The following is a 27,839-nucleotide window of genomic DNA, read 5'->3' on the forward strand; positions in this document are numbered from 1 at the left end:
ATGCAAAAATACACTTTTAGCATGATGATGCAATTCTCTGCGATAGATATGTGTTGGATATGCTGTTTTATGGGGATGTGAAGACGTGTAGCGCTGTTAGGACAAGAACGCGTCCTCATAGAAAATACACTTATTAGGCTTGTTGCGATAGTCGGTGAAACGGTGATTACCGGTGCTTCAGCCTCTCACCGGTTAGATCACTTGCCCAATGCGACACCGTCTTTCACTGTCGTTTCGATATTTTTTGTAATTTAAATCATTTAGTTTCGTTAGAGAGAGCAAACACTTACAACTGAATGTGTCTTCTGCCTGAATTCAGCAGAGCTGAACGCGTGTCATCACAGACTGCGGCGAGCAGACGATGGCAGAAGCCGCGTGCTTACTCGTTTTTGTTATAGTATACATATATGATGTTTAATATAAGCAAGATCATTTTGTTGTTGTGTTTTTCATTAAGAATAATAATAAACCCATCATTCAAGCAGCGCTTTATGGAGGAATAGCCGGTTGCTCTGCTTGGGACTGGTGGGTTTCTGTCAGAAGTACCTCCGCACATTGACTCAAGCACTTAAACCAGCTGTTGCACTCGCATTTGCACGCATATTCATACGCGATTTAATGCAGCGTACGCAAGCACTGGATTTAAACAATAGTTGCATCTAATTCAAAAGTGAAAGTAAAATGCGCATGTCTGTATGTGCATTTATAAGCCCCTCCCTCCCGGTGAAACCGGTATCACCGGGTTTGTCACAAGCTGATTAACCGGTGGGAAAATTCTTTCACCGCAACAACCCTAACACATATAACGGCAAAGGCAGAAATCCAAATCTGCACGTGGCACATGGGCAATGGGTTATAAAAATGCTCGCACTGCGTAAAAATGGTCTCCAATTGCGGACGCATTCAGGATCAATATGATGACAAAAGTAAACAAAGATTGGTTCTTGAGATCTGCAAATTTAGCGAGTACCGATCGAGTAATTTAATGCCGATCTGCAGTCGATCTATCAGAGCATCCATAGTTTTGAGAATGACTTATCGCGAGACAAAAAAATTTGCGTTTTAGTCTCATAAAGCATCCATCAGTTTATGGAAACGCTGTCATGCTAATGTTTTGCTGAAATCTTTAATGGAAACGCAGTTACTGAAAATTGAATAGATGTCTAACCATAGTCCAAAAATAAATAAATAAATGAAACCAAACACTTAATCACTGGTGACTTAAGCCTGGAATACACTGCACGATTTTTGTCCTCTTATAAGATCATTACCATATCACACTGTGCGACATGTATCGTTTAAACTCGAGAGGCATGTAGACTGTACGGTGATGACACGGAAACTTCGGCGGCAGCGTCACACGTTGCGCAACGTCACCAGCATGCGCTCGTAGTAAACAAATATCAGCGCGCAGGTCGTAGCAGCAAACAAACTGTGCGGTGATCATGCAGAATTTCTGACACTGTCAGAAAACCTGTCGTAGGCTATCTTTGAACGCAAGACCGGGAAAACGAATGTCTTTGAACTTCTCTCACTGTATGACATAGGACCACCGATGGAGAGCCACGATCACAGAAATCGCGACGATAGTTTCACGATGACAATCTTTTGTCTGCTACAGCCAATAATCGTGCAGGGTATCCCAGGCTTTACATGGTGGAACAGCATACATCTCGCAAGTTATTGTGGCCAAAACTACTTGTAATCGAGTTTATTTTGGCTAGAAGTGGGTTACTTATAGACGGTTTCATAGGATGCACGTGATGCACGTCTGGATCCGAACTTTACTTCCGGTTTTGTTTTTTTAATGGTCTGACTAGTTGCTTAACTGGTCTCTTGAACAAATGCCTCGTCGAAAATAACAAATGTTTTGGTTTCCTAGGTAAACTGTTTTTTTTTACTTGTTATATAAATAAACTACATTTAAAGTACTTTGTGGTAATTTATTATTAGCAGAGTTTACCGGAAGTTACGTTTATGTTGTTACTGCTGAAACCGTCTATAGCTGGACTAAATCGGGTCTATAATTTACCTATAACTTTTTGTGAGCAAGGGATGGATAAAATTGGAGGGATACTTTTTTTAATATAGTCTACTTAAAACTGTTTTACTTGATTTTATTAGATTTTGCTTGTTAATGTTTTATCATAGTTTAAAATGTTAACATACATAAAAGAAGCCAAGCTAATATAAAAATATGTAATAAATGAATAAAATTCAGTCTATTAATAGAATGTGCTTTTGACAGGCAACTCACAGACTCCTTGCGGGCAATCTGGTGCTCGCGGGCACCATGTTGGGGACCACTGACCTAGCTGGTGAATTGACAGATATTGCTTGCTGAGTAACTAGATACTGGTTTGGGTAGACCTTTACATAACCAGTCAGCATGGAAACGTACTGATTCTTGTTGTTCTGAAAAGGGGAAATCTTACACACATACACAAAGAGGCCTGGGAGTTTTGTGAGATAATGATATTCTGTTTATTCTTTTCACCATAGTTGACATTTTAAAACCGTAATGAGGCATGGGATTGGAAAAGTGTGAGGGGAGACAGCTGGGCCGGTCTGGTAAATTTCCATAGACACAGGAGGGCATATCTTTACTGAATCTAAATGTGTTTCCTGTTAAACCAATTGCGCTTCCTGTTGTCATCCACTCCATATTTTTTTACTGTTCATTACCCGGCTGAATGACACCAACAGTCGGCCTTTGGTCATTGAAGTATCACTGCTGTAACAATAGTTGGACATGTTGAAATGTTTGTCCCTAACATTACTCTTTCCTTCACCTCGCAGGTGTGACGTTCGCAGCAAAAGGCTATTTTGATGCGCTGGTGAGAATGGGCGAGCTGGCCAGTGAAAGTCAGGGATCAAAAGACTTGGGTGAGTGTTATCTCTCTGTTTTGGCTATCTCTGTCCCCTCGTGAGCAGCCTCAAGGGAAGCAAGCAGCGTGGCTTGATCTGATTTGACGCCGCAAAATGCACACTAATGGATCCAGATGCTCTGCGAAGTACTGATGTTGCTTTCATTAGACCCAAATGTCAGTTTCGCTGTCAATTTGTACCGAGAGAAGCTTTTTACTTTTCAAATCGGACTCGGTTGATGTGTCTGCGTAAATAATTCCTTATTTCACTAACTCGATTTCTGGGGTTTGCGGGGGAAATGAAGTCAGAGGGCTGTCAGCGGTGCTCGGGAATCCTTCTGCTAGGAAAGTCGGCGATGCATCATTTATGATCGGTTTAAAAAGCGGCAGTGCTCCAGACCTTCCTTGTTTAACTTCTTGAAATTTCATTTTATCGCTGTCTGCTACAGGAGAGGCTTTGAGAATTGGTAGTCGGTTCTTTGTTCTGTCAGGATGTCTGAGTGTGTGCGATCTTTAAAGACAGTTGTTGCTGATGGAGGCACCGCAATGACTTCTTTGCGTTTGTGGTATCTTTGGCACGTTGAACTTTCATGCCCACAAGAACTTTTCTACCCCACTGTCAAAAATGAGCCCCAGGTGACTTTTGTTGGAGATATTTTTGCTTTCTAATGACTGTAAGTCAATGGCAAAACTGCAAACCGTGATACAGGGCCATGAGCAGTGATGTTACGCATGAAAGTTTGCATTTGGGGTAAAATATTGATGCCAGTCTATTTAGGGCAATATATAGTTTTATTATTTTCTGCTATATTTTGATGTTTTTCTATCTACTACAGAGTCAGTCATCACACACTTTTGTTTCCTGTCAGTTTTACATCCGAATGAGAATGCGACATTTGTCTCATTACAGACTTGTTTTAGTGATGATGTGTGCCGCTGTGTATGAATTTAATTGGCTTGTTTCCTCCTGAGAAACCCCTTTGCATTCGGTCGGGAGGGCTCGGTGCTCCAGCACTCAGGACATGAAAGGATCGTCAAGCCTACATCATTTCATTTCCGCCGGGAGTTTCCTGGATCGAGCTGGAGCAAACAGACCCCTCATACCTAAAGCAATCAAGAGCGTAGTTCACCTCTTATTTGAACTCGGAGAGAGTGGGATTCAGTGTTAATACCCTTCACATGTCTCACTTTCTCTCGTATGCTGTCACATTGAGATCTGTCAATCAAAGCCTGGGTGACGGATGACTCCTCTTACACAATGCAGCCTCGGTACCCTTTACTAAAATGTACCATGGTAATACTAGTGTACATCAAAACATTGTCAAATCTCTTCTTTAAACTATAATAAGCTTGATGTCTTGTGTTTTGCTGACACTGGTGACTAATATCAATTCGTACCAAATTGTTACCATGGTAACCATAGTTTCTACTCAGATACCATAATTGCTGTCGCTGTGAAAATCCTGGGAGCTTCTTCGAACAGCGCAAGAATCTTCTAGCTTGTTCTACTCCTCTTTAATATCTATACTTGATGACGGCCGTAATACAAAGTTAGCATGGTTTTACTGTTGTGACCGGTGTAGTGTGGTATTGTAGGGGAAACCTTTTATTGGTTGCGTAAGCGCAGTATTACCCGAAAATCCTTATTTAGTCCCCATTATGCCAAAATCAATGTAACTTATATGACTCCATTTATTCAAGTGATGCAATCATATTAAAGGAAAACACCACAGTTTTTCAATATTTTACTATGTTCTTACCTCAACTTAGACTAATTAATACATCCCTATCTTTTTTCAATGCGTGCACCTTTAATCTTTGTTCAGCGCTTCTTAAGTGTGTTAGCATTTAGCCTAGCCCCATTCATTCCTATGGCTCCAAACAGGAATGCATTTAGAAGCCACCAAACACTTCCATGTTTTCCCTATTTAAAGACTGTTACATGAGTAGTTACACGAGTAAGTATGATGGCACAAAATAAAACTTTTGTTTGGAGCCATAGGAATGGATGGGGCTTAATGCTAATACATTCAAGAAGCGCTGTACAAAGATTAAGTGCACGCATTGAAAAATGATGGGTATGTATTAATTAATCTAAGCTGATGTAAGAACATAGTTAAATATTGAAAAACGGTGGTGTGTTTGTTTTAAATACAGTCCTGGTGTGATTAAAATCATGTGACGAAACATGCATATGGCAACTTTTCTACCCCACTGTCAAAAATGAGCCCCAGGTGACTTTTGTTGGAAATATTTTTGCTTTCTAATGACTGTAAGCCAATGGCAAACTGCAAACCGTGATACAGGGCCGTGAGCATTGATATCACGCATGATAGTTTGCTTTGGGGGTAAAATAATGATGCCAGTAGACTATTTAAAGCAATATAGTCTTATTATTTTCTGCTATATTTTGATATTTTACTGTCTACTACAGAGTCAGTCATCACACACCTTTGTTTCCTGTCAGTTTTACATGTGTTAGCATTTAGCCTAGCCCCATTCATTCCTATGGCTCCAAACAGGGATGAATTTAGAAGCCACCAAACACTTCCATGTTTTCCCTATTTAAAGACTGTTACATGAGTAGTTACACGAGTGAGTATGGTGGCACAAAATAAAACTTTTGTTTGGAGCCATAGGAATGAATGGGGCTAGGCTAAATGCTGACATATTCAAGAAGCGCTGTAGGAATGAATGGGGCTAGGCTAAATGCTAAAACATTCAAGAAGTGCTGTACAAAGATTAAGTGCACGCATAAAAAATGATAGATATGTATTTATTTATTAATTTATTATTTAAGCTGATGTAAAAACATAGTAAAATATTGAAAAATGGTGGTGTGTTCCTTTAAATACAGTCCTGGTGTGATTAAAATCATGTGACGAAACATGCATATGGCAACGTTTCTACCCCACTGTCAAAAATGAGCCCCAGGTGACTTTTGTTGGAAATATTTTTGCTTTCTAATGACTGTAAGCCAATGGCAAACTGCAAACCGTGATACAGGGCCGTGAGCATTGATATCACGCATGATAGTTTACTTTGGGGGTAAAATAATGATGCCAGTAGACTATTTAAAGCAATATAGTCTTATTATTTTCTGCTATATTTTGATATTTTACTGTCTACTACAGAGTCAGTCATCACACACCTTTGTTTCCTGTCAGTTTTACATGTGTTAGCATTTAGCCTAGCCCCATTCATTCCTATGGCTCCAAACAGGGATGAATTTAGAAGCCACCAAACACTTCCATGTTTTCCCTATTTAAAGACTGTTACATGAGTAGTTACACGAGTGAGTATGGTGGCACAAAATAAAACTTTTGTTTGGAGCCATAGGAATGAATGGGGCTAGGCTAAATGCTGACATATTCAAGAAGCGCTGTAGGAATGAATGGGGCTGGGCTAAATGCTAAAACATTCAAGAAGTGCTGTACAAAGATTAAGTGCACGCATAAAAAATGATAGATATGTATTTATTTATTAATTTATTATTTAAGCTGATGTAAAAACATAGTAAAATATTGAAAAATGGTGGTGTTTTCCTTTAAATACAGTCCTGGTGTGATTAAAATGTGACAAAACATGCATATGGCAACTTTTCTACCCCACTGTCAAAAATGAGCCCCAGGTGACTTTTGTTGGAAATATTTTTGCTTTCTAATGACTGTAAGTCAATGGCAAACTGCAAACCGTGATACAGGGCCGTGAGCATTGATATCACGCATGATAGTTTGCTTTGGGGGTAAAATAAGGATGCCAGTAGACTATTTGGAGCAATATAGTCTTATTATTTTCTGCTATATTTTGATATTTTACTGTCTACTACAGAGTCAGTCATCACACACCTTTGTTTCCTGTCAGTTTTACATGTGTTAGCATTTAGCCTAGCCCCATTCATTCCTTAGGATCCAAACAAGGATGAATTTAGAAGCCACCAAACACTTCCATGTTTTCCCTATTTAAAGACTGTAACATGAGTAGTTACACGAGTAAGTATGGTGGAACAAAATAAAACTTTTGTTTGGATCCATAGGAATGAATGGGGCTAGGCTAAATGCTAACACATTCAAGAAGCGCTGTACAAAGATTAAGTGCACGCATTGAAAAATTATAAGTATGTATTAATTAATCTAAGTTGAGGTAAGAACATAGTAAAATATTGAAAAATGGTGGTGTTTTCCTTTAAATACAGTCCTGGTGTGATTAAAATCATGTGACGAAACATGCATATGGCAACGTTTCTACCCCACTGTCAAAAATGAGCCCCAGGTGACTTTTGTTGGAAATATTTTTGCTTTCTAATGACTGTAAGTCAATGGCAAACTGCAAACAGTGATACAGGGCCGTGAGCAGTGATGTTACGCATGATAGTTTGCTTTCGGGGTAAAAAAATGATGCCAGTAGACTATTTGGAGCAATATAGTCTTATTATTTTCTGCTATATTTTGATATTTTACTGTCTACTACAGAGTCAGTCATCACACACCTTTGTTTCCAGTCAGTTTTACATGTGTTAGCATTTAGCCTAGCCCCATTCATTCCTTAGGATCCAAACAGGGATGAATTTAGAAGCCACCAAACACTTCCATGTTTTCCCTATTTAAAGACTGTTACATGAGTAGTTACACGAGTGAGTATGGTGGGACAAAATAAAACTTTTGTTTGGAGCCATAGGAATGAATGGGGCTAGGCTAAATGCTAACACATTCAAGAAGCGCTGTACAAAGATTAAGTGCACGCATTGAAAAATTATAGGTATGTATTAATTAATCTAAGTTGAGGTAAGAACATAGGAAAATATTGAAAAATGGTGGTGTTTTCCTTTAAATACAGTCCTGGTGTGATTAAAATCATGTGACGAAACATGCATATGGCAACGTTTCTACCCCACTGTCAAAAATGAGCCCCAGGTGACTTTTGTTGGAAATATTTTTGCTTTCTAATGACTGTAAGTCAATGGCAAACTGCAAACCGTGATACAGGGCCGTGAGCATTGATATCACGCATGATAGTTTGCTTTGGGGGTAAAATAATGATGCCAGTAGACTATTTAAAGCAATATAGTCTTATTATTTGCTGCTATATTTTGATATTTTACTGTCTACTACAGAGTCAGTCATCACACACCTTTGTTTCCTGTCAGTTTTACATGTGTTAGCATTTAGCCTAGCCACATTCTTTCCTTAGGATCCAAACAGGGATGAATTTAGAAGCCACCGAACACTTGCATGTTTTCCCTATTTTAAGGCTGTTACATGAATAGTTACACGAGTAAGTATGGTGGCAGAAAATAAAACTTTTGTTTGGATCCATAGGAATGAGTGGGGCTAGGCTAAATGCTAGCACATTTAGGAAGCGCTGTACAAAGATTAAAAGTGCACACTTGAAAAAAGATTGTATGTATTAATTCATCTAAGTAGAGGTAATATCATAGTAAAATATTGAAAAACTGTGGCGTTTTCCTTTAAATACAGTCCTGGTGTGATTAAAAACATGTGACAAAACATGCATATGGCAACTAGTCACGACACTCAAGAACCAATGAGAGTCAAAGTTTGGAATTGACTTTACCGATCAGTATGTTTGATAATACTCAATGTATTTATTGGTAAACAAGTTCAAAATATCAATCTGGGATGGCATTGGGGTGAATAAACAAGAAATAATTTGCCACAAAATGATATTTTTATATAATTGTGGGTTTGATTCGAGGGAAAACAAATGCTGATAAAATAAAATAAATTTGAATGCCTCTTTGAGACACTTTGGATAGAAGGGTCTGCCAAATGCATAAATGTAACTGAAGAAAACAATATTTTTTAAGTATATATTTTAAGATGTTGTTTGAGTGAATATTTTAGTTGGCTGTGGGTGGCTGTTTCCAGCGTCATTTGTATAATGCATCATGCAGAAACATGTAGATAATGCACAGGTGTGGTTTGCGAGAACAAGTGTCATTCATTGTTTATCAGCAGTGTCACATAATCAGTCATTCTGCATTGATTAAGAGGTGTTTGCGTGTCTGCATTTGCATTTATTATTCAAGAACAAAAAGCATTGAGTGCATTAGAGCAGGAGTGCGAACTCCTTCATATCTAACTTACTGCGGTTCCAAGCCTGCACTTATGCACCTGACTACAATTTTCAGGTGAACCCAAAGACCTTCATTAGCTGTCTCAGGTGTGTGTGATTTAAAGGAAGACTTTAACTCTGCAGGAGGAAAGGAAAGATCTACAGGAACAGCGTTGAGGACTAAAGAATGCGCAAAATGTTTTTAAAACCGACTATCGTTTGTATGAAACATGGATATGATATTTTTTGCTAGCATCTTTGTTTGTACTGTACACCCCCCCCAACATAAAATGGGGAGTTAAAGCAATGTCATGCATTCTGACTTATTAACACTGACATATTTGACGTATGATGAATCCAACTCTAAAGCAAAGTGTCCAGAAAGCAGTTGAACATGTCACATAGTATTTCTGTGCCAAATGCACTTGGCCAAGTTTCGGAAAGTGTTTTATTGAATATGAGAGCTTCATACTTAACAATCTTGCTTTATTTATTGTATGGACAAATTAGTGCAGGATGTGCAGTGGATGTCCTTATATGGGCCAGAATAGGGCACACAACCACCAACCAAGAGCTGACACGAAATCAACGTCACCAGAGAAGTGTGTTTTTGTTTGTGAGGAAAAATTAAGCTTGTTCGGCTTTCCAATAAATCTAGCATTATGGAAACAATTTGTTTATTCGGGGTAGCAGCTTAGTTGTGCAAGTTTATTTGTTTAAAGTTGGGTCTTGAGACACAGGCTGTAAGTAAAACTGCATCAAATGTCTGTTTCGTTGGCGATCGCCGCAAAAGTGCATATAATGTAAACGACACAAACATATAGTGAATCATAAGTTATTCAGATGTTTTCTGTGTGGTGTGTGCTTGTGACTCGCTCTGTACGCCTCCAGGGGCTTGTGTTTTTCCGGGAAAGTAGCGGTACAGCTGATCTGTCATTTATAAATCTGATAAAACTAAAGACTGTTCGGAGATATGAAGGATGCAGTACCACTCTATAAGTACCCAAGTTTAACATGAGATAAGCAGATACACTGTGTGTTATATGACCTTTAAGTCAGTGGTTCTCAGCACTACATTATATTATACAATATTTTGTTTAAAGGTGCCAAAGAATGCTTTAAAATACTGTAAAATATCTACATAGTATGTACCTTTTATTATCTAGAAAAATATCTAGAGACTGTTTTACATGTCTATTTATTACCCTAGGATTTGCCTTTACAATGAAATGGTCTATTATTACCTTATTTGAAAGGGTCATACATAATAATATTGAGCTCTGTGTGTGTAAACAGACCTTATGTTTGAGTCTGTGTCAGATGAAGATATGGAGTTTGAAGAATAATCAATTATTTGGAGATTGTTAAAGGAATAGTCTACTCATTTTCAATATTAAAATATGTTATTACCTTAACTAAGAATTGTTGATACATCCCTCTATCATCTCTGTGCGTGCACGTAAGCGCTGGAGCGCGCTGTGACGCTTCGATAGCATTTAGCTTAGCCCCATTTATTCAATGGTACCAATCAGAGATAAAGTTAGAAGTGACCAAACACATCAACGTTTTTCCTATTTAAGACGAGTAGTTATACGAGCAAGTTTGGTGGTACAAAATAAAACGTAGCGCTTTTCTAAGCGGATTTAAAAGAGGAACTATATTTTATGGCGTAATAGCACTTTTGGGAGCACTTCGACTCGCCTGAAAAGTCCAAACTTGCTCGTATAACTACTCGTATAACGTTGATGTGTTTGGTCACTTCTAACTTTATCTCTAAATGGTACCATTGAATGAATGGGGCTAAGCTAAATGCTATTGAAGCGTCGCAGCGCGCTCCAGCGCTTACGTGCACGCACACAGATGATAGAGGGATGTATCAACAATTCTTAGTTAAGGTAATAACATATTTTAATATTGAAAATGAGTAGACTATTCCTTTAAGGGACGTTTCTGAGTGGTAAGTTTGTGTTGTTTACAGTATTGACCTGCAAAACAAAACTTTAACGTCAAAAGGAGAACTTCAGCCGAAATGCTAGCATATAGCATTAACTAGCATGTAGCGCTAACTCATCAGTCTCTTTGCAATTAGCATTGTAACAACTTTATAATTTAATATTGGGGCGTACATCTCGACTGTAACGTCACAGTTGGTGCTATGTTGAGATTGGCGGTTTTCCAGCGGTCTTTGCATGCGAGAAATTACACTCATTAAATTACAATAAAAATCCTGAAACCTTTTTAGTAAAATATTGGCTGACTGTGTCCGAAAACACTCCCTATCTTCAGTATAGTGCACTATTTTTGGCATCCACATTTTGTAGTGGTGTCCGAAACGGAATATTCCCTACATTCGTTTACTACTTTTATCTGCAATACATTGAATTTGAGTATACATTCGATGTACGAGCGCGTAACTGGAATCAGCTGAAGGATACTGACTGTAAACACTACAAATTTACGCTTATACACTTTTGTTAGTTCTTGTTGTCAGTTATTTTCTACTTTTTAAAAATGAACAAATTAAAAGTAAATGCGATTCATTTAATTTAAAATATATAATACATAACTATATTAAATAAACATAATAGTAAATAAATATATCACAAGCAGTTGTTTTGTTCTCTTTATTATCAACTAAAACAATAAACATGACAAATATAACAAACAGTAAGATTTTTTTTTTTTAAATATATCGCTTGCCATTGAACTTTGAGCTTTTAATATTTTGCAGGTATTATTTATGCCCTAACAGCAACATTACACACTAACGAAAGTTCGAAAAATAGTATCATGAAAAACAGCAGCTTTAATTATTAAAAAAAAAAATTCTAGGGGGTTTGTTGAGATTGCGTGCAAAATTAATCATGTCACAAGATTTCTCGTGGAGGTGATATATTGGCCGTTTGTCAAATAATAGGCTCCATCCTTTGGATGCCGCATTTGTAGACTGCATACGTCATACTGACGATAGTTCATCATAAATTGTTGTAATATGTTTATGACTTAGGAATGTAATGCCCCGTTAAGTTCAATAAAGCAGGCTTGATGACGTAGACAGCCTGCATACCTCCGATAAATGCGGCTTTCGGTTGAGAAATGGCCACTGTCTCCTGTGGCAAAACCTTTTACACATGCATGCATTATATTCGGTCTTTTACTGCGTGTGTTTTTTTGTTTGGGTTTCCAATAATGTTTGCCTGGGACACATTGTGAACAGTGTCTCAGCAGATTAAACCCTCAGTTTTAGTTTATATGATATAGGGGTGGTTTCCTGGACAAGGATTAGTTTAAACCAGGACTAGGCCATGGTTAGATTAGGATATTTGCGTCATTTTTAAAAGCATAATTTATAAATAAACACTACTGGTGTGCATCTTGAGACACATCACTTGCACTGATATATTTTAAGATATGTCTAAGCAAGTTGTTTTCAATCAAGACAATGTTAACATTTAAGTTATTCTGGGATTAGGCTTAAGCCCTGTCTGGAACCCCCCCCCCCCATAATGTCTGCATGTTCTATCTTAAGAATGACAGTGGTAGTGAGTGTGTATCATTTCTATTGTAAAGAATTGGACAGATATTAAAAATTTAAATGGATTTTAACATTGTTTGGCTAAAAGTAACCGTTTTTTTAGGCCCAATCCCATTTCTCTGTCTTACCCCTTTTTCTTACCCCTACCCCTTAGTTTTCCACGTTTACATGAGAGTAAGGGCTATCCCAATTGGGCCTTACTCGCCTATGAACGTGCAAAACAAAGGAGTGGGGGTAGGGAGAAGGGGTAAGACTAGTGCTGCGTCCGAAACCGCCTACTTCCATATTATACTGCAGTAGGCAAGGCGAGTAGTATGTACATAGTATTCTTAAAAACAGTATGCGAAAAGTACCCGGATGACCTACTACTTCCGGCTAGATTTTGCAGCGTGCATATGATGGACACTTCACTATCCCATGATGCCCCGGGAGCGGAGTTATGCAAAGAAGAAGAAGAAGAGGTGAAGTGGCGATGCGGCTGTTTTCGTGATGGTATGACATGACGTGATGACGACGTATGTCACATGATGTATCGCATTCATACTACCAGGATTCATACTATACAGTACCTACTGTTTTAACGGTCAGTAAGTAGGTACTTCATCTCATTCAGTACCTACTGTACAGTCTGCGGTTTCGGACACAGCCAGAGAATCTAAAGTGAAAGTAACAGAAGTGGGTCCGCTAGCGCCCTCTGCAGGCATTTGTTATAATACATAATGCTGGTTTTAATTACATAGGCTACATATTAATGTAATGTGTTTGTTAATGTAATGTTGTTTAATGTAACTAGGGTTTTATACTTTATTTGAACCAATTATTACTCCATCTATTTATTATTGTGTAATTATTATGTAATTTTAAGGTTATTGCTCACTTGGGTGTATTTTTATTACCCAAAAATATTAACTTATTTCACTACCAATTAGCAAAATAATTGTTAGGGACAGTCCTAGATTAGTTAAAACATTTTAAAAAAATGTGATTTCAGTTTCCCATTCATTTATTTTATCATTGAAGATTCCTTAAAAAGTGTAAAAATCTCATCTCGTGTCTCGTCTCGTGGATTGTCTCGCCACACCCCTACTATTTATATATATATATATATATACCAGGATATATATATATATATATATATATATATATATATATATATATATATATATATATATATATATATATATATATATATATATATATATATATATATATATATATATATATATATATATATATATATATATATATATATATATATATATATATATATATATAGCTAGATTCTGAGCTGGCACGCTGTAAAACCAGAAAGTATTTTAATATAATGAAGTCATATAAAAAATGTAGCATGCTCATTGTTGCATAATATCCTTGCATAACAGCGTGAATGTTTCTATAGTTTAGTGTGGTAACATAGTAAACAGTATACAGTTTATTTCAGTGTCCATTCCCAATTGTTAGGCTTAGATGGGTGGAGCACAGACATGTGTCTTTGGATAGATCAAAGACAATGACCTGATAGTTAAATCAAGAGTCTCTTAATGTAGTTACATTTATTAATGATGACAGTAATCAAAATTAGCATTTTAAACCTTTGAGCATTGCTCACCCAATCATAAAGCTCCACTCCCAAACCTAAATTGAGCTCAGGGTGATGCCCCCCTCCTGTTCTGGTAAGGAAATGTCCCAGTGCTTGTGTGGAACACTAAAATGTAGTCCCGCGTGTCTCTGTGAGGGGTTTAGATAGAGACAGACTGTAAATGGTTTCCGCCTACACGCGCTCCTGCACGTCTACCCCTCGCTTCATTCCTCGCTGTTTTCTCATATTTTTTCGCACATTAAAAGCCGCACACATTCTCTCACGTATTACATCAACACAGTCACGCGCTCGTACTTGAGCCCGGGCAAGTACACGCTTTCCTTTTTGATGTCCTTGGATGCACAAAGAGCTTGCAGTGGAAAGTGAAATATTCACATACAGTACGAGTGAGGCGTGAGCTAGTGTAGACGCGCTGTTCAGCCCTCTCTCCCATACACTCCCCCGCATACAGTTTGTTTAGGATAATGATGGCCCTGTCACCACACCACCCACTCTCATCCTCCCACACCACCTCTTTATTCACTCATTTTATCACGTCGCTGTGTTTCTTACTCTCGCCCTTCCACATGTAGACAGTGGCCAAAAACGATTGTCACAACACGGCGAGCTAGCCCTCGTAGCTTCGATTCACAAACATAACAAGGTTATGTGGCGTTTTCTTGCTGACTGATTCTGTATCTTGTCAGTGACGTATTCATTAGAGCTGCGGGAATTCAGACTGGAGCACAGATGTTGGTGGTGTGTATGGCTGATGCAAGTTAGACAAAGGAGATCTGTCCAAGATTTACATTTATGCATTTGGCAGACACTTTCATTTAAAGCCACAATATGTAGAACCACTTTCATGGCGTGGCATATTTATTGCAGTTGTGTACTTGTACAATATTATCCCAAAAGTTCCATGGATTTGTAAATCCTGTTTTAAATAATGGCTCATCATTTGTCTCCCTTGTAATTGTCACCCTTTTAGTGACTTAATATCCATGCTATCCACAGTTTCAGGTTGTAGAAACTATGGCAACACGAGGGAACAAATGTGGAAGTGGTGGTTATGCAGCATCTAGCACACAACTGTGCCTTGCAGCTAATTCATTACGATGGCACAGGTCACAATCGCACAGATAAAAACATTAATTCATTACTTCATCCATGAACGTTATTGTGATATAGCGACCTCTAGTGGGGTAAATCTTACATAATGTGGCTTTAAAGGGACACTCCACTTTTTTTGAAAATATACTCATTTTCTAGCTCCTCTACAGTTGGGGGCTGGACACACCAAAGCTTTTACGCCCGTGGCCGGCGCATGTTTTCAATTGATTCCAATGAAAACTCTGCGTTTTTCAAATAAGCCAGCAGCTAGCGTTTTTTTTTTTGCGCTGAAAACCGGCGCTTGGGTTTTTTCCGCGTTCAGCGCTGAGCGTTGAGAGTTACAAAATATTCAACTTTGAGTGAAAAGCTCCACTTGTCAATGTCAGTTCTCACACGGCCGTCCACTTACAGTGGAGGAGGGGCGGGACATTACCACAGCAACTAACCGGCTTACAGCTAAAGTATCACAGCTACCAAAGCATTTGGCGTTCTCAAGGCGTTTTCAGCCGTGTTGAAAAGTTTTGATGTGTCCAGCCCCTTAAACATCTAAGTTTTACCGTTTTGTAATCCAGCCGATCTCCGGGTCTGGCGCTACCACTTTTAGCATAGCTTAGCATAATCTATTGAATCTGATAAGACCATTAGCATCGCACTCAAAAATGTCCAAAGAATTTCAATATTTTTCCTATTTAAAACTTCACTCTTCTGTAGTTAGATCGTGTACTAAGACCGACGGAAAATTAAAAGCTGCGATTTTCTAGGCCGATATGGCTAATTCTGGCGTAATAATCAAGGACTTTGCTCCCGTACCATGGCTGCAGCAGGCGCAATGATATTACGTAGTGCCCGAAAATAGTCCCCTGTTATTGAAAGTTACCAAGGGGACTATTTTTGGGCGCTGTGTAATATCATTGCGCATGCTAAAAAATTCAAATTCTTTGGACATTTTTGAGCGCGATGCTAATGGTCTTATCGGATTCAATGGATTATGCTAAGCTATGCTAAAAGTGGTACCGCCAGACCCGGATATCAGCTGAATGAATTCCAAAACTGTAAAAAATTCAATGTTTAACTGTAGGGGAGCTGGAAAATGAGCATATTTTCCTTATGTACGTGTAATGGCCAGAAGTGTCATTAATTTGGGTCCCAATCAGAATCAAGGATCAGAACTAACTGTTTTCAGAACTAAAACTTTATAATTAAAGGACAAGTTCGGTATTTTACACTTAAATCCCTGTTTTCAGATTGTTTATGATGAAATTGAATGGTTTTGACTGAAATTTTGACATATGATGCTGCCCCGAGAATATTTGGGTGTTTGTTCTATCATCTCCCACCTCTACAATGGGTGTATAGGGACACTGGAACAATCCTTCCTAAAATGCATTAAACTTTCATTTACAAAGACGTGAAACTCACCGAGTGGTCAGGGGTGTTCACTGATATGCTCACACAAAAATCGCTGCAAAAGATTCTTTCCAACAGGTTTTATTGTAGTTTTTGTCCAACTCCATTGTCTTGTATTCTATGTGGTGTGAGGTTCGGTATTACTCAGCGCCGGGAACTTTGTTTGTATTCTTGCAATTGGCAAAGGTGAATTATCGCCACCAACTGGGCTGGAGTGTCTATTATTCAAGCTCTCAGCGGAAGAATATACGGGTGTGAGGTGTTTGGAAAAATAGGTCCCACAAGTTTACAACGAATGCTAAAACAGCTGTTGGAAAACATCTTTTGCAGCGATTTTAGTGTGAGCATATCAATAAACACCCCTGACCACTTGGTGAGTTTCACGTCTTTGTAAATGAAAGTTTAATGCATTTTAGGAAGGATTGTTCCAGTGCACCTATAAACCCATTGTAGAGGTGGGAGGTGATAGAACAAATAGAACTCGGGCCAGCATCATATGTCCAAATTTTTCTATTTCATCATAAACAATCTGAAAACAGGGCTTTAAGTGTAAAAAAAAAAAGAAACTTGTCCTTTAAGTTTTGATGATGTTGCATTTGGCTTCCATGTGACGTCATGGGATCAATCCCCAATGAACACTGGAACACTGTGTGAATGAAGTTACTCTGAATTAAAGGCTCTTCCAAATGTGTAAATATAAATTGTAAATATTTCATTATGTTATCTGATTATATTCGTAACGCAGCATTCCTTTTTTTATTGTGTGTGTGTGTATACTTGAATTGACAACGTTTCCATTTTCTAAATAGCCGCTTTGTGATTCGCATCTATTTGCACCCAATCCTCAGGTGTGTTTTCTTGTCATTTTTACCAGTGGGATACCACCGGGTGATGCCCCCACCTGCTAAACCACGCAGCCATTTATTGTATCTGCACCAAGAGCACAGACAGAGGCAGCATAATGCAGATTACATAACCATCACTGTACATGATCAGAGAATATAGCCTTTGGAAATTGTTTACTGCTGGGATTTACTCGACACTCAAACACAGTACTGCAGCTGTTACTCTGCTTCATGACAAGAGTTATGCTGAAAATGCTGTTAATGCTGTAACTTCCTGTAACTCAATAGTGAAAACATTGCGTTACCTTGAATTTGGACGCATACAGTATATTCAAACAGACTAAAATATTTATTGCTCATACAGTATCCGTGGTAACGAGGATTATAACACTGTGTTGTAGAGACAGTATGAGGAGGAGGGGAAGGACCACCTTAGAAAATGAATGGGAGTTGTACAGTATGGATGCTGAATGAACTGAAACCAATTAACGTATTGATGATTCACATCCCATAGACTTCCATTACTATATTCTTGTATATTCCTTAGATAGGGCTCAGATCCCCCCTTAGCAACCATATGGCAACATAGTATAGAGACTATTCTGAATGTACTGTAGTAACCACATAGCAACATGCTGTAAACCATTCAGAACACCCTAGCAACCACGTAGCAACATATTAAACTACGTAGTAACTCCCTAACATTGCGTCAGCAACTGTTGCTACTTATTATTCCCATTTACTTCAAAAATATAAAGCTGACATTATGAATGTGTTTTTGATGTTGGTAGATAAGAGTGATGAAAGTGTTTTGCTCAGTCATTCTTTTTAAATGGAACATAGACGGAGCTCTAAACTAAAACATGACACTCTCTCTCTTTCTCTTTTTCTCTTGCTCTCGTTTTCTTTCACCGGGGCCGGTCAGAATGAGAGCAGTGAAGATATTTTATTAGCCCTGCATCTCAGTCTCTGGAGACTTGCTTTCTCCTGCTCTATTTCTGAGAGCTGCACTAATGTTAGGGCCGTCACTCATTTCGGCACCTTGCCCTTGATATGCTGTCTTGGCATATATGTGCTGTATGACACGCACACGTCTGATTCATACTGTGTGTTAAGTGTAGTGTACAGTGTGTTGAGATTGGCATGGGTTTAAAGGGCTCAGAGCTGGAACAGTTAATAAACTTGCTGATGAAACTAGAGGCTTTCTGCTGTTCATCCTGTAGTAGCGCTTCATTATGGAGATGGTTTCCTCTCAATTGCTATTATTATTATTTTTTCACTTGCTTTGTCTTTCTTTATTTCGTTCTTTCGTTTGTATGTCTGTTCATTCACTCTTTCTTTTTGTTCACTCTCTCTTTCTTCCTTTTTTGCTCGCTCTCTTACTTTTTTAGCTTGCTTTCTATCTTTCTTGCTTTCTTTATTTTATTTTATTTATTTTCTTGTTTGCGCGCTCTTTTTTGCTTTCTTTATTTTATTTTATTTATTTTCTTGTTTGCGCGCTCTTTCTTTTGCTCTTTCTTGTTTTCGCTCGCTTTCTTGCTTTCTTTATTTTAGTTATTTTCTTGTTTGCGCGCTCTTTCTTTTGATCTTTCTTGTTTGCGCTCTCTTTCTTGCTTTCTTTATTTTATTTATTTTCTTGTTTGCGCGCTCTTTCTTTTGCTCTTTCTTGTTTGCGCTCTCTTTTTTGCTTTCTTTATTTTATTTTATTTATTTTCTTGTTTGCGCGCTCTTTCTTTTGCTCTTTCTTGTTTTCGCTCTCTTTCTTGCTTTCTTTATTTTATTTATTTTCTAGTTTGCGCGCTCTTTCTTTTGCTCTTTCTTGTTTGCACTCTCTTTCTTGCTTTCTTTATTTTATTTATTTTCTTGTTTGCGCGCTCTTTCTTTTGCTCTTTCTTGTTTGCGCTCTCTTTTTTGCTTTCTTTATTTTATTTTATTTATTTTCTTGTTTGCGTGCTCTTTCTTTTGCTTTTTCTTGTTTGCGCTCTCTTTCTTGCTCTCTTTCTTTTTTATTTTCTTGTTCGCGCTCTTTCTTGCACGCTTTTTCTTGTTTGTGCTTTTTTCTTTCTTTTCTTGATTGCTTTCTTGATTTCTTTCTTGCTTTCTTGCTTTTTCTTTCTTTCTTGCTTACTTTATTTTACTTATTATCTTGTTCGCGCTCTTTCTTTTGCTCTTTCTTGTTCGCGCTTTTTCTTGCACGCTTTTTCTTGTTTGCACTTGCTTGCTTGCTCACTTTATTTCTTTAATTTATTTTTTGTTCGTGCTCTTTTTCTTTCGCTCTTTTTTGCACGCTCTTAGATCTTCTTAGTGCTCTCTTTTTCTTTTTTGCTTGCTCGCTCTCTATCTTTCCTGCTCTCTTTCTTGCTCTCTTTCTTTCTTTCTTTCTTTCTTTTTTCCTTCTTGCTCGCTCTCTTTCTTTCTTGCTCGCTCTCTATCTAACTAGCTAGCTAGCTTTCTTTTATTTTTTTTGTTCACACTTGGACACTCTTTTTTTTTCTTTCTTGTTCGTGCTGTTTTTTGTTCGCCCTCGTTCTTTCTTTTTTGCTTTCTCGCTCTCATCTTTCTTCTTGTTCGCTCACTCACTTTATTTCTGTTATTTCTTTATTTTTTGCTCTCTTTTTTATTTTTTGCTTGCTCGTTCTCTCTCTCCTTTCTTTCTTTCTTTCCTTCCTTCCTTTCTCGCTCTCTCGCTTTCTCACTTTATTTCTTTTATTTCTTTAATTCCTGCTCTCTTTCTTTTATCTTGCTCACTCTTTCTTGCTTGATTGCTCTCTTTCTCTCTTTCTCTCTTCCTCTTCTTTTTCTCTCTCTCTCTCTCTCTCGCTCGCTCGCTCGCTCAGTTTATTTCTTTTATTTCTTTATTTCTTGCTCTCTTTTATTTTGCTCACTCTTTCTTGTTTGCTGTCTGTCTTTCTTGCTCTCTCTCTCTTTCTTTTTTGCTCTTTCTTTCTTACCCTCTTGCCATCTCTCTTTTTGCCCTCTCACTTTGTTTTGCTCGCTTACTAGAAATATAGAAATTTCTCCTAAATTCACTGTCTCTGTGGCAGTAAGTTTCTGTCAGGACACACTAATATCTGAGGTCATTTAAATCAATCGGTACTGTGCTTGGGACACAGGTCCACGGGCAGAGAGGAGGATTCTGCCAGAAAGAGATTGATTCTTCAAAGGGAGTGTGTTAGGATAAAGTTGTAGCTGGGGTAGTTTCTGTGGTGTGTCCTTGTCTCTCAGCCATATTTCTGTAGTTGTACATCACGGCTATTCAGATCCGGATTAGGATTATAGATAAACTTTGCTCTTAGAAGTCAATTTGAACCGTTCTTCCATGCTTTCCATGACACACTATGGACTTACAGTACATAGATTCACCTTATCATGGGGGCTTTGTTTTCTCGCTCCTCCACCCATCAGCTGAGGAGCACAGGCTGTGCAGAGAGGATTCCTCTTGCCTGCCCTTCACTGCTTAAATTGCCAAAAATGGCAGTTTTGGAGCGCAAGAAGCAGCCATGTCAGCTTTAATGGCTACATTCACACTGTGTGTTGTCTGTCAGCATTACAGAGCCTCTGATCTCCACCTTTTTTTCAGTCCAGGCGCTAAAGGTGCCGCATTTAAAAGCTTTGGTGTACATAGAAATACATAAACTTCTTCAATTAATGGTTTGCCAACAGAAGAAAGGTTGTCTTAAGCTAATCATTAACAATGAGATGATGTTCTCTGACCCGGACACGCTGTTTGCTCTGCGCAAGGATCCAGTGGCCGGACGGCAACATGCACATCTCCTGACGTGAACAATATTATACTTCGAGGTCATCTCCAGCACGTATAATACTAATATTGTTTAATGTTGTTTTGCATACTGTATAAATATTTACAACATTGTATTTCTTATAGTTAAGCAGGAGGCTTTTTCCCCAATTAGGTTTTTATGTAGTTTGCCCTCGTCTGTATGTTAACGCTGCCCGCTTGTTTGTTGGCATTAGCTGAAGTGTTGTCTGTGGTTTACTGATGTGTGCCAGCACTGAGACTGTCCTACATGCAGAGGTGAAGATGTTACCACAGCCGGAGAGCTTTTTACTGGGTCAGCAGGACAAGATCTCTGCCCTGCCGTGGACACTTGCCAGCTATTTATGTAAGCCACACTTCTCTTTAGGGAATGTGCTATTACTTGGCGTTACACACACACACACACACACACACACACACACACACACACACACACACACACACCAAAGCGCAAATAAATAAATCAAAATTATTGGCTGCCTTTTGAGCTCACCATGGGACTACTAAAAACAATTTTGGTTTAAGAGAGCATGAAGGTCAGTGAAACAAAGAAATGAGTTAACTATAACATCATCTTCACTTTAGTCTCCTCCGTTCCAACAATAAACTTCACTAAGGGGCCGTTTACATGGTTTGGCTGTTCATAAACACGCCATTGTTTTTTCGGGGTCTTAAAAACACAGACTTGTGAAAACAGGTTTTATAGTGCAAGTTTTTGTCTCTGTGTAAACTAAACAAGTAGCTTACTTGTGATAAGGAGCCGACGCCCAGCGGAGGGGCTTATTTTACGCTAAACAACTATCTGCCTGTACATTACCCCACTTATTACACAGGTATTTACTTCATAAGGAATAAATACTGATTTGAAATATTTGAATTGCTCATTTTTTAAGGATTTCCTCCTTCTTTGAGGAAAACCTGTTTACTTTTGGTTTTAAGATAAGACATTCAAAAGTCACGAACACACTATTTGATCTAATCACTTGTAAATGTAATGACATATATTATTAAAAGACATTCTTATTTCATTTATGTGTAATATTAATTTGCAGCATCCGGTTTACAGTGTTTTTTTTTTTTTTTAAGTTTTGAGGGGTAACTGGAAAAACGAACCTTGGAATGTTGTAACCGGCCAATCAGAATCAAGCATTTTAGAGCGCCATTTAATAAGTAATGAATAATTTCGGGAGGGGCCGTTGAATAACAAGAAAATAATGCACACCCAAGGTGGTTATGTGCGGCATGACGCGAAGAACAGTTTTTGAATAAAATAATGTACATGCCAAAATTTCAGCCAATCAGAATAAAGCATTCAACAGCCCCGTGGTATAGTAGTTTTTTTTTTAAATGTATCGCTCTGTAAAAGAATGCATATGAACGCAGGCGTGTATAAAACATAAAACAACTATTTTATAGCCTCTTTCACACAGTAATTTTGGTAAATTACCATGAATTTACCAGTAAAATAGAAAAAACACACATGCAGTGACGTTCCATCTTTTTACCAGTAAGACATCATTCAAACATCAGTATAAAAATACCGGTAAACTTGACGACAAAGCGGAAGTTACCTGTAGCGTGTGGCAAGCTCAGTATTTGTAAACAATGGCGGGTTATGACTTAATATCCACGGTCCGTATTTTGTTGTTTTCACATCTGTGCAAACACTGACAGTGTCGAAATTTCTCATGACCAAATAACGTTGCATTAGGTGACTTTAAGCGTAACTGAATAGGGTAGGAGACGCAACCTGCTTGAACAGCAGTATTAAGTGTGCTAAGGATGTCGACAATTCGGCAGGTAGATGGTAAGCAGTTTTAAAAAACTTTGGTGAAGAAATGTGGATGTTAACTTCAGGTGTGCTTGACTATTAAGCAGCGTGCGTGTGAAAACGTCCAAACAGAACTCATCATCTGTATCAAAACATTATGATTGGCCCGAAGCTGTCTGACGTTGTCCGTTGTAAATGCCGGTAATCTATATTTTTTGTCCACTCATAGCGCTTATCTGTAAATGACTGTTTTCCATCACATTGATTTTATGCGCGTTATGTATCTCATAAGAAACAAGTGATGGAAGCACCAAATTTCGAATAAAAATCCCTTAATTTGCAAAAAAGTTTTATGCTCGCTTATGGTGGTTTTTGAGTAAATGCTAATAATGGGAGATGGAAACGTATTTGCAGAATAAATTTTGATGTAACATTAAACCCAGGTGACTGATCATCTAGATGTATTAGCTGACATTGTCTTTCCCAAATATGGGGTTTGACGTCTTCGTAATGTCCTTGCTGCTAGTGTCTGCATCAAAAAATATATATATTTTTCTTTTGTGCAAAGCAAATTACAAGCTGCACTGTTAGTAAATGTGCAGCTTGTCAAATTGTAATTAAATGCAGTCCTATCTCCATTTTTTTAAAACCTTCCTTGTTTTATTTACTGTTATTAAAGGAATAGTCTACTCATTTTCAATATTAAAATATGTTATTACCTTAACTAACAATTGTTGATGCATCCCTCTGTCGTCTGTGTGCGTGCACGTGGGCGCTGGAGCGCGCTGCGACGCTTCGATGGCGTTTGGCTTGGCCCCATTCATTCGGTGGTGCCATTTGGAGATGAAGTTGGATGTGACCAGACACATCGGCGTTTTTCCTATTTGGGACGAGTGGTTGTACGAGCAGGTTTGGTGGTACAAAATGAAACGTGGCGCTTTTCTAAGCGGATTTAAAAGTGGAACTATATTTTATGGTGTAATAGCACTTTTGCGAGTACTTGGACTCACCTGAAAAGTCTGCTCCCCTTCTCCCTCTCATAATGGGAGAGGGAGGGTGTTACTGCGCCGAGTCAGAGTGCTCGCAAAAGTGCTATTGCGCCATGGAGTGTAGTTCCTCTTTTAAATCCGCTTAGAAAAGCGCTACGTTTTATTTTGTACCACCAAACTTGCTCGTATAACTACTCGTCTTAAATAGGAAAAACGTTGATGTGTTTGGTAACTTCTAACTTTATCTCTAAATGGTAGCATTGAATGAATGGGGCTAAGCTAAATGCTATCGAAGCGTCGCAGCGCGCTCCAGCACTTACGTGCACGCACACAGATGATAGAGGGATGTATCAACAATTCTTAGTTAAGGTAATAACATATTTTAATATTGAAGATGAGTAGACTATTCCTTTAACAACTTGATGAAAACCCACCCAATTTGCATTTCTTTGTTTTTCTTTTTTTGCGAGTTTTGAACAGATCCGCTTCACATTTCGATTGAAACCCAACTAGTGTTGTTGTGTGCATGTAAAATTCTTTGAAAATGCAAATGCAAAACATTTCAGTTTTTACCACATTGTTGAAGTGTAAACGTAGCCGAAAAGCTTGCCAAGTTAGTGGTAATTGAAAGTAGTTAAACTTGAGTCATGCTGCCCTTGGTAAACACAGAAGTATTTGAAGGATTAAAGAGGAAAGCATTTTTATTACATGAGTTTACTCTGTTGTCAGGCCTGTATCACATATTTTAGATTTACTGCATTTCACAGATCTACAGAGGAGCTTGATAAAGGTCATTCAGTGTTGCATTGTCTGCATGCTAGTGAGTCCACCGTATAATAACCCATAACCGAAAATCTGCTGGCAGTGTGAATGCTGCAATGTGCTGCAACAAAAGCACAAGAATAAAGTTTGAACTGTCGTTTCTTATACATTGCAAAGTTGAAGCATATAGCGACTTGCAGCGGTAAATCAACGAGGGTGTGTCTGGGGAATTCACTTTTTATGCAAATGAACATAGATGTGTTTTAGCGACTAACAAGAGCGATGACTTTTGTACTCATGTGATCTGTTACCACCAGTTAGTTAAATTCTGAAATTTGTAGTGGCCTTTTTTTAGCAGTATTGCATGCATGATCAAATTTTCAAAAGCTGTGGCGCCCACCAATGATGTCTGACCAACAATAGCACTGAAGGGGCTGTAAAATCAATGTATGTTTTCATTAGTAATGCAATGTGACACAACTAAGTATTATTTGATGCTCTGGATGTAACAGTGCACCATGAGATACATAATATTTTGTCAGTAGGAGCACCACAGGGAATGATGTAATCTGCTCTCTCCGTACAAAAAAAGACAAAAGAAGCCGTGCAGCTTTGTTAAGATGATATTCAAAGTCCTCCATTTTGTTCTTGAGAATGGCTGCACTCGGTTTGGCAGGAGGCTTCAGCGTTTCGACTGTTTCCATGACACCCTGCAATGATGCGCGCTTGACCATTGTCAGTGATTCACTCTGTTCTCCTACACGTTCATCTCCTCCCAGACTGGTCTGGCCTGTTGGGTTTGCCTGCGGGTGAAGCAACCCGTCTTACTTTCATGAACGGTGACTCCTGCTGTGCTTTTTAGATGCTAAGCCATACGTTTTTGCATGTTGTGCCAGTAAGGTGAGAAGAGTGAGGAACCATGGGAGGGAATATTTGACTCTATTGAGTAAGACGCTGGCACATTCTCACTTTTCGGAGACAAGGGTCGACTAGTAACACACCGACGGGAGACTACACTTGCAGATGGACGCCTTTAGCCATAACAACTTATGTATTTTGTCCTGAGAAGCACTGTGTTTGAGACGTTATGGTATGTCAGGGGTTCTTAAAATGTGAGGCAGGCTTCCCTTGGGGCAGGAGATGATGGTGCCCAATTTTATAAAATACATTAAAGGATTAGTCAATTTTCTTCATTAAAAAATCCAGATAATTTACTCACCACCATGTCATCCAAAATGTTAATGTTTTTCTTTAAGTCGAGAAGAAATTATGTTTTACATCCCAGGATTTTTCTAATTTAAATGGACTTTAATGGACCCCAACACGTAAAATTATTAATGCAGTTTAAAATTGCACTTTCAAAGGACTCTAAACGATCCCAAACGAGGCATAAGGGTCTTATCTAGCAAAACGACTTGTCGTCTATCTCTGGTCCTGTGACGCCAGCGCGACCTCGCGTAATTGCGTAATGATGTGGAAAGGTCACGTGTTGCATATATGAAACGCACATTTGTGGACCATTTTAAACAATAAACTGACACAAATACATTAATTAGTATCATTCCACATACAACAACGTCAGAACGGTCCTCTTTCACCACACTTGTAAACACTGGGGCGGAGTTTCGCATACGTCATCCGTGACCTCTTGACATGATGACGTATTCCGTGAGGTGGCGCTGGCGCATCACAGGGCCGGAGATAGACGAGAAGTTGTGGTTTAAAAGTGCATATTTTTTATTTTTCTTGCCAAAAATGACAATCGTTTCGCTAGTTAAGACCCTTATGCCTTGTTTGGGATCATTTAGAGTCCTTTGAAACTACAATTTTAAATTGCATTAAATCTGCTACGTGTTGGGGTCCATTAAAGTCCATTAAAATAAGAAACATTCTGGAATGTTTTCCTCAAAAAACATAATTTCTTCTTGACTGAACAAAGAAAGACATCAACATTTTTGATGACATGGTGAGTAAATTACCCGGATTTTTTTTTTAAATGGACTAATCCTTTAACTTATTATAAATTCTGTTTAATTAAACCTCAGAAAAATAAGGCTACGAACCAACGGCACTACATTATATCATTTAATATGTTTTTTTAATTAAATTATTAAGTTTTAGGTGTTTTGTCATAAATTTTCTTTAATGAGTAGTTAACACATGCATTGCAAGTTGTGAACACACACACACCTGGAGCAGTGGGCAGCTATCCCAGCGCCCCGGGAGCAAATGGGGTTAAGGTGCCTTGCTCAAGGGCACCTTAGTCGCAACCTCCCGGTCGTGAGATCGAACTGGCAACTCTCTTGGTTTACAAACCCGATTCTCTATCCCCTAGGCTACGACTGTCTTATGTAAGGGAACATTCTTGCAAGAATGCATTCAGATCATTACTTTAAACATACCCTAAATTAATGTTTTTGACCTTTGTAGCATGTCTTGGTTTTCTCAGCAAGTTCCCATGAAATCAGAATGGACACTCTTTCACTTTTAGTTTGATGATGTTAGCTTATGTGCTCCAAAACATTGACAGAATTCACATTTAAAGGCATTCAAAACTTTTACACTTGCATCCATACCGACGCGACGGGCAACCTTGTGATCTCTCTCATCAAGCCAATACAGAAGTGACTTAAAGGGATAGTTCGGCCAAAAACGATATTAAACCCATTATTTACTCACCCCCAAGCTGTCCAAGTTGCATATGTCCATCGTTTTTCAGACAAACACATTTTCGGATATTTTAGAAAATATTTTAGATCTTTCAGTTGATTAAATGTAATGTTACGGGGTCCAGCAATAGTCCACGACCTTCAAGTCCATAAAAAGTGCGTCCATCCCTCACAAATCAAACCCAAACGGCTCCAGGATGACAAACAAAGGTCTTCTGAGGGTAATCCGTGCGGTGTTGTTGTAGAAATATCCATATTTAAAATGTTATTAACGTTATTAACTACCTTCCGGTAGCGCCGCCATCTTAGACTCATCCGCATTCAGGATGAGCGCTTACGCAGCATACAGAGGTTTCTCTGCTGCTGCTCTGTCCCCCCCCTCCGAATTTGTCATATGTCACTAAGAAAAGTGCGTACACTACACTAATACTCTCTCCTGAGTCTAAGAT

The 27,839-nt window shown here is 38.4% G+C and overlaps 1 protein-coding gene across 19 annotated transcripts in view; it reads left to right on the plus strand.

Moving 5' to 3' along the window:
* The window catches only part of baiap2a (BAR/IMD domain containing adaptor protein 2a), a 124,540-nt gene that overhangs the window by 40,700 nt on the left and 56,001 nt on the right, over positions 1-27,839 (plus strand). For 18 of the 19 annotated variants that reach the window (XR_012359139.1, XR_012359140.1, XR_012359141.1 and 15 more), the window contains exon 3: positions 2,800-2,886. Coding sequence is in view for 9 of the 19 variants with exons in the window: in XM_073856931.1 (XP_073713032.1) it covers positions 2,800-2,886 (87 nt within the window). In the remaining 10 variants the exon portion in view is untranslated. Of the gene's footprint in view, positions 1-2,799; positions 2,887-21,438; positions 21,546-27,839 lie in introns of those variants that run through there. The other variant, XM_073856936.1, reaches the window with a different exon arrangement.

The sequence above is a fragment of the Misgurnus anguillicaudatus genome, chromosome 19 (genome assembly GCF_027580225.2).
Source record: "Misgurnus anguillicaudatus chromosome 19, ASM2758022v2, whole genome shotgun sequence".
Classification (NCBI taxonomy): Eukaryota; Metazoa; Chordata; class Actinopteri; order Cypriniformes; family Cobitidae; genus Misgurnus; species Misgurnus anguillicaudatus.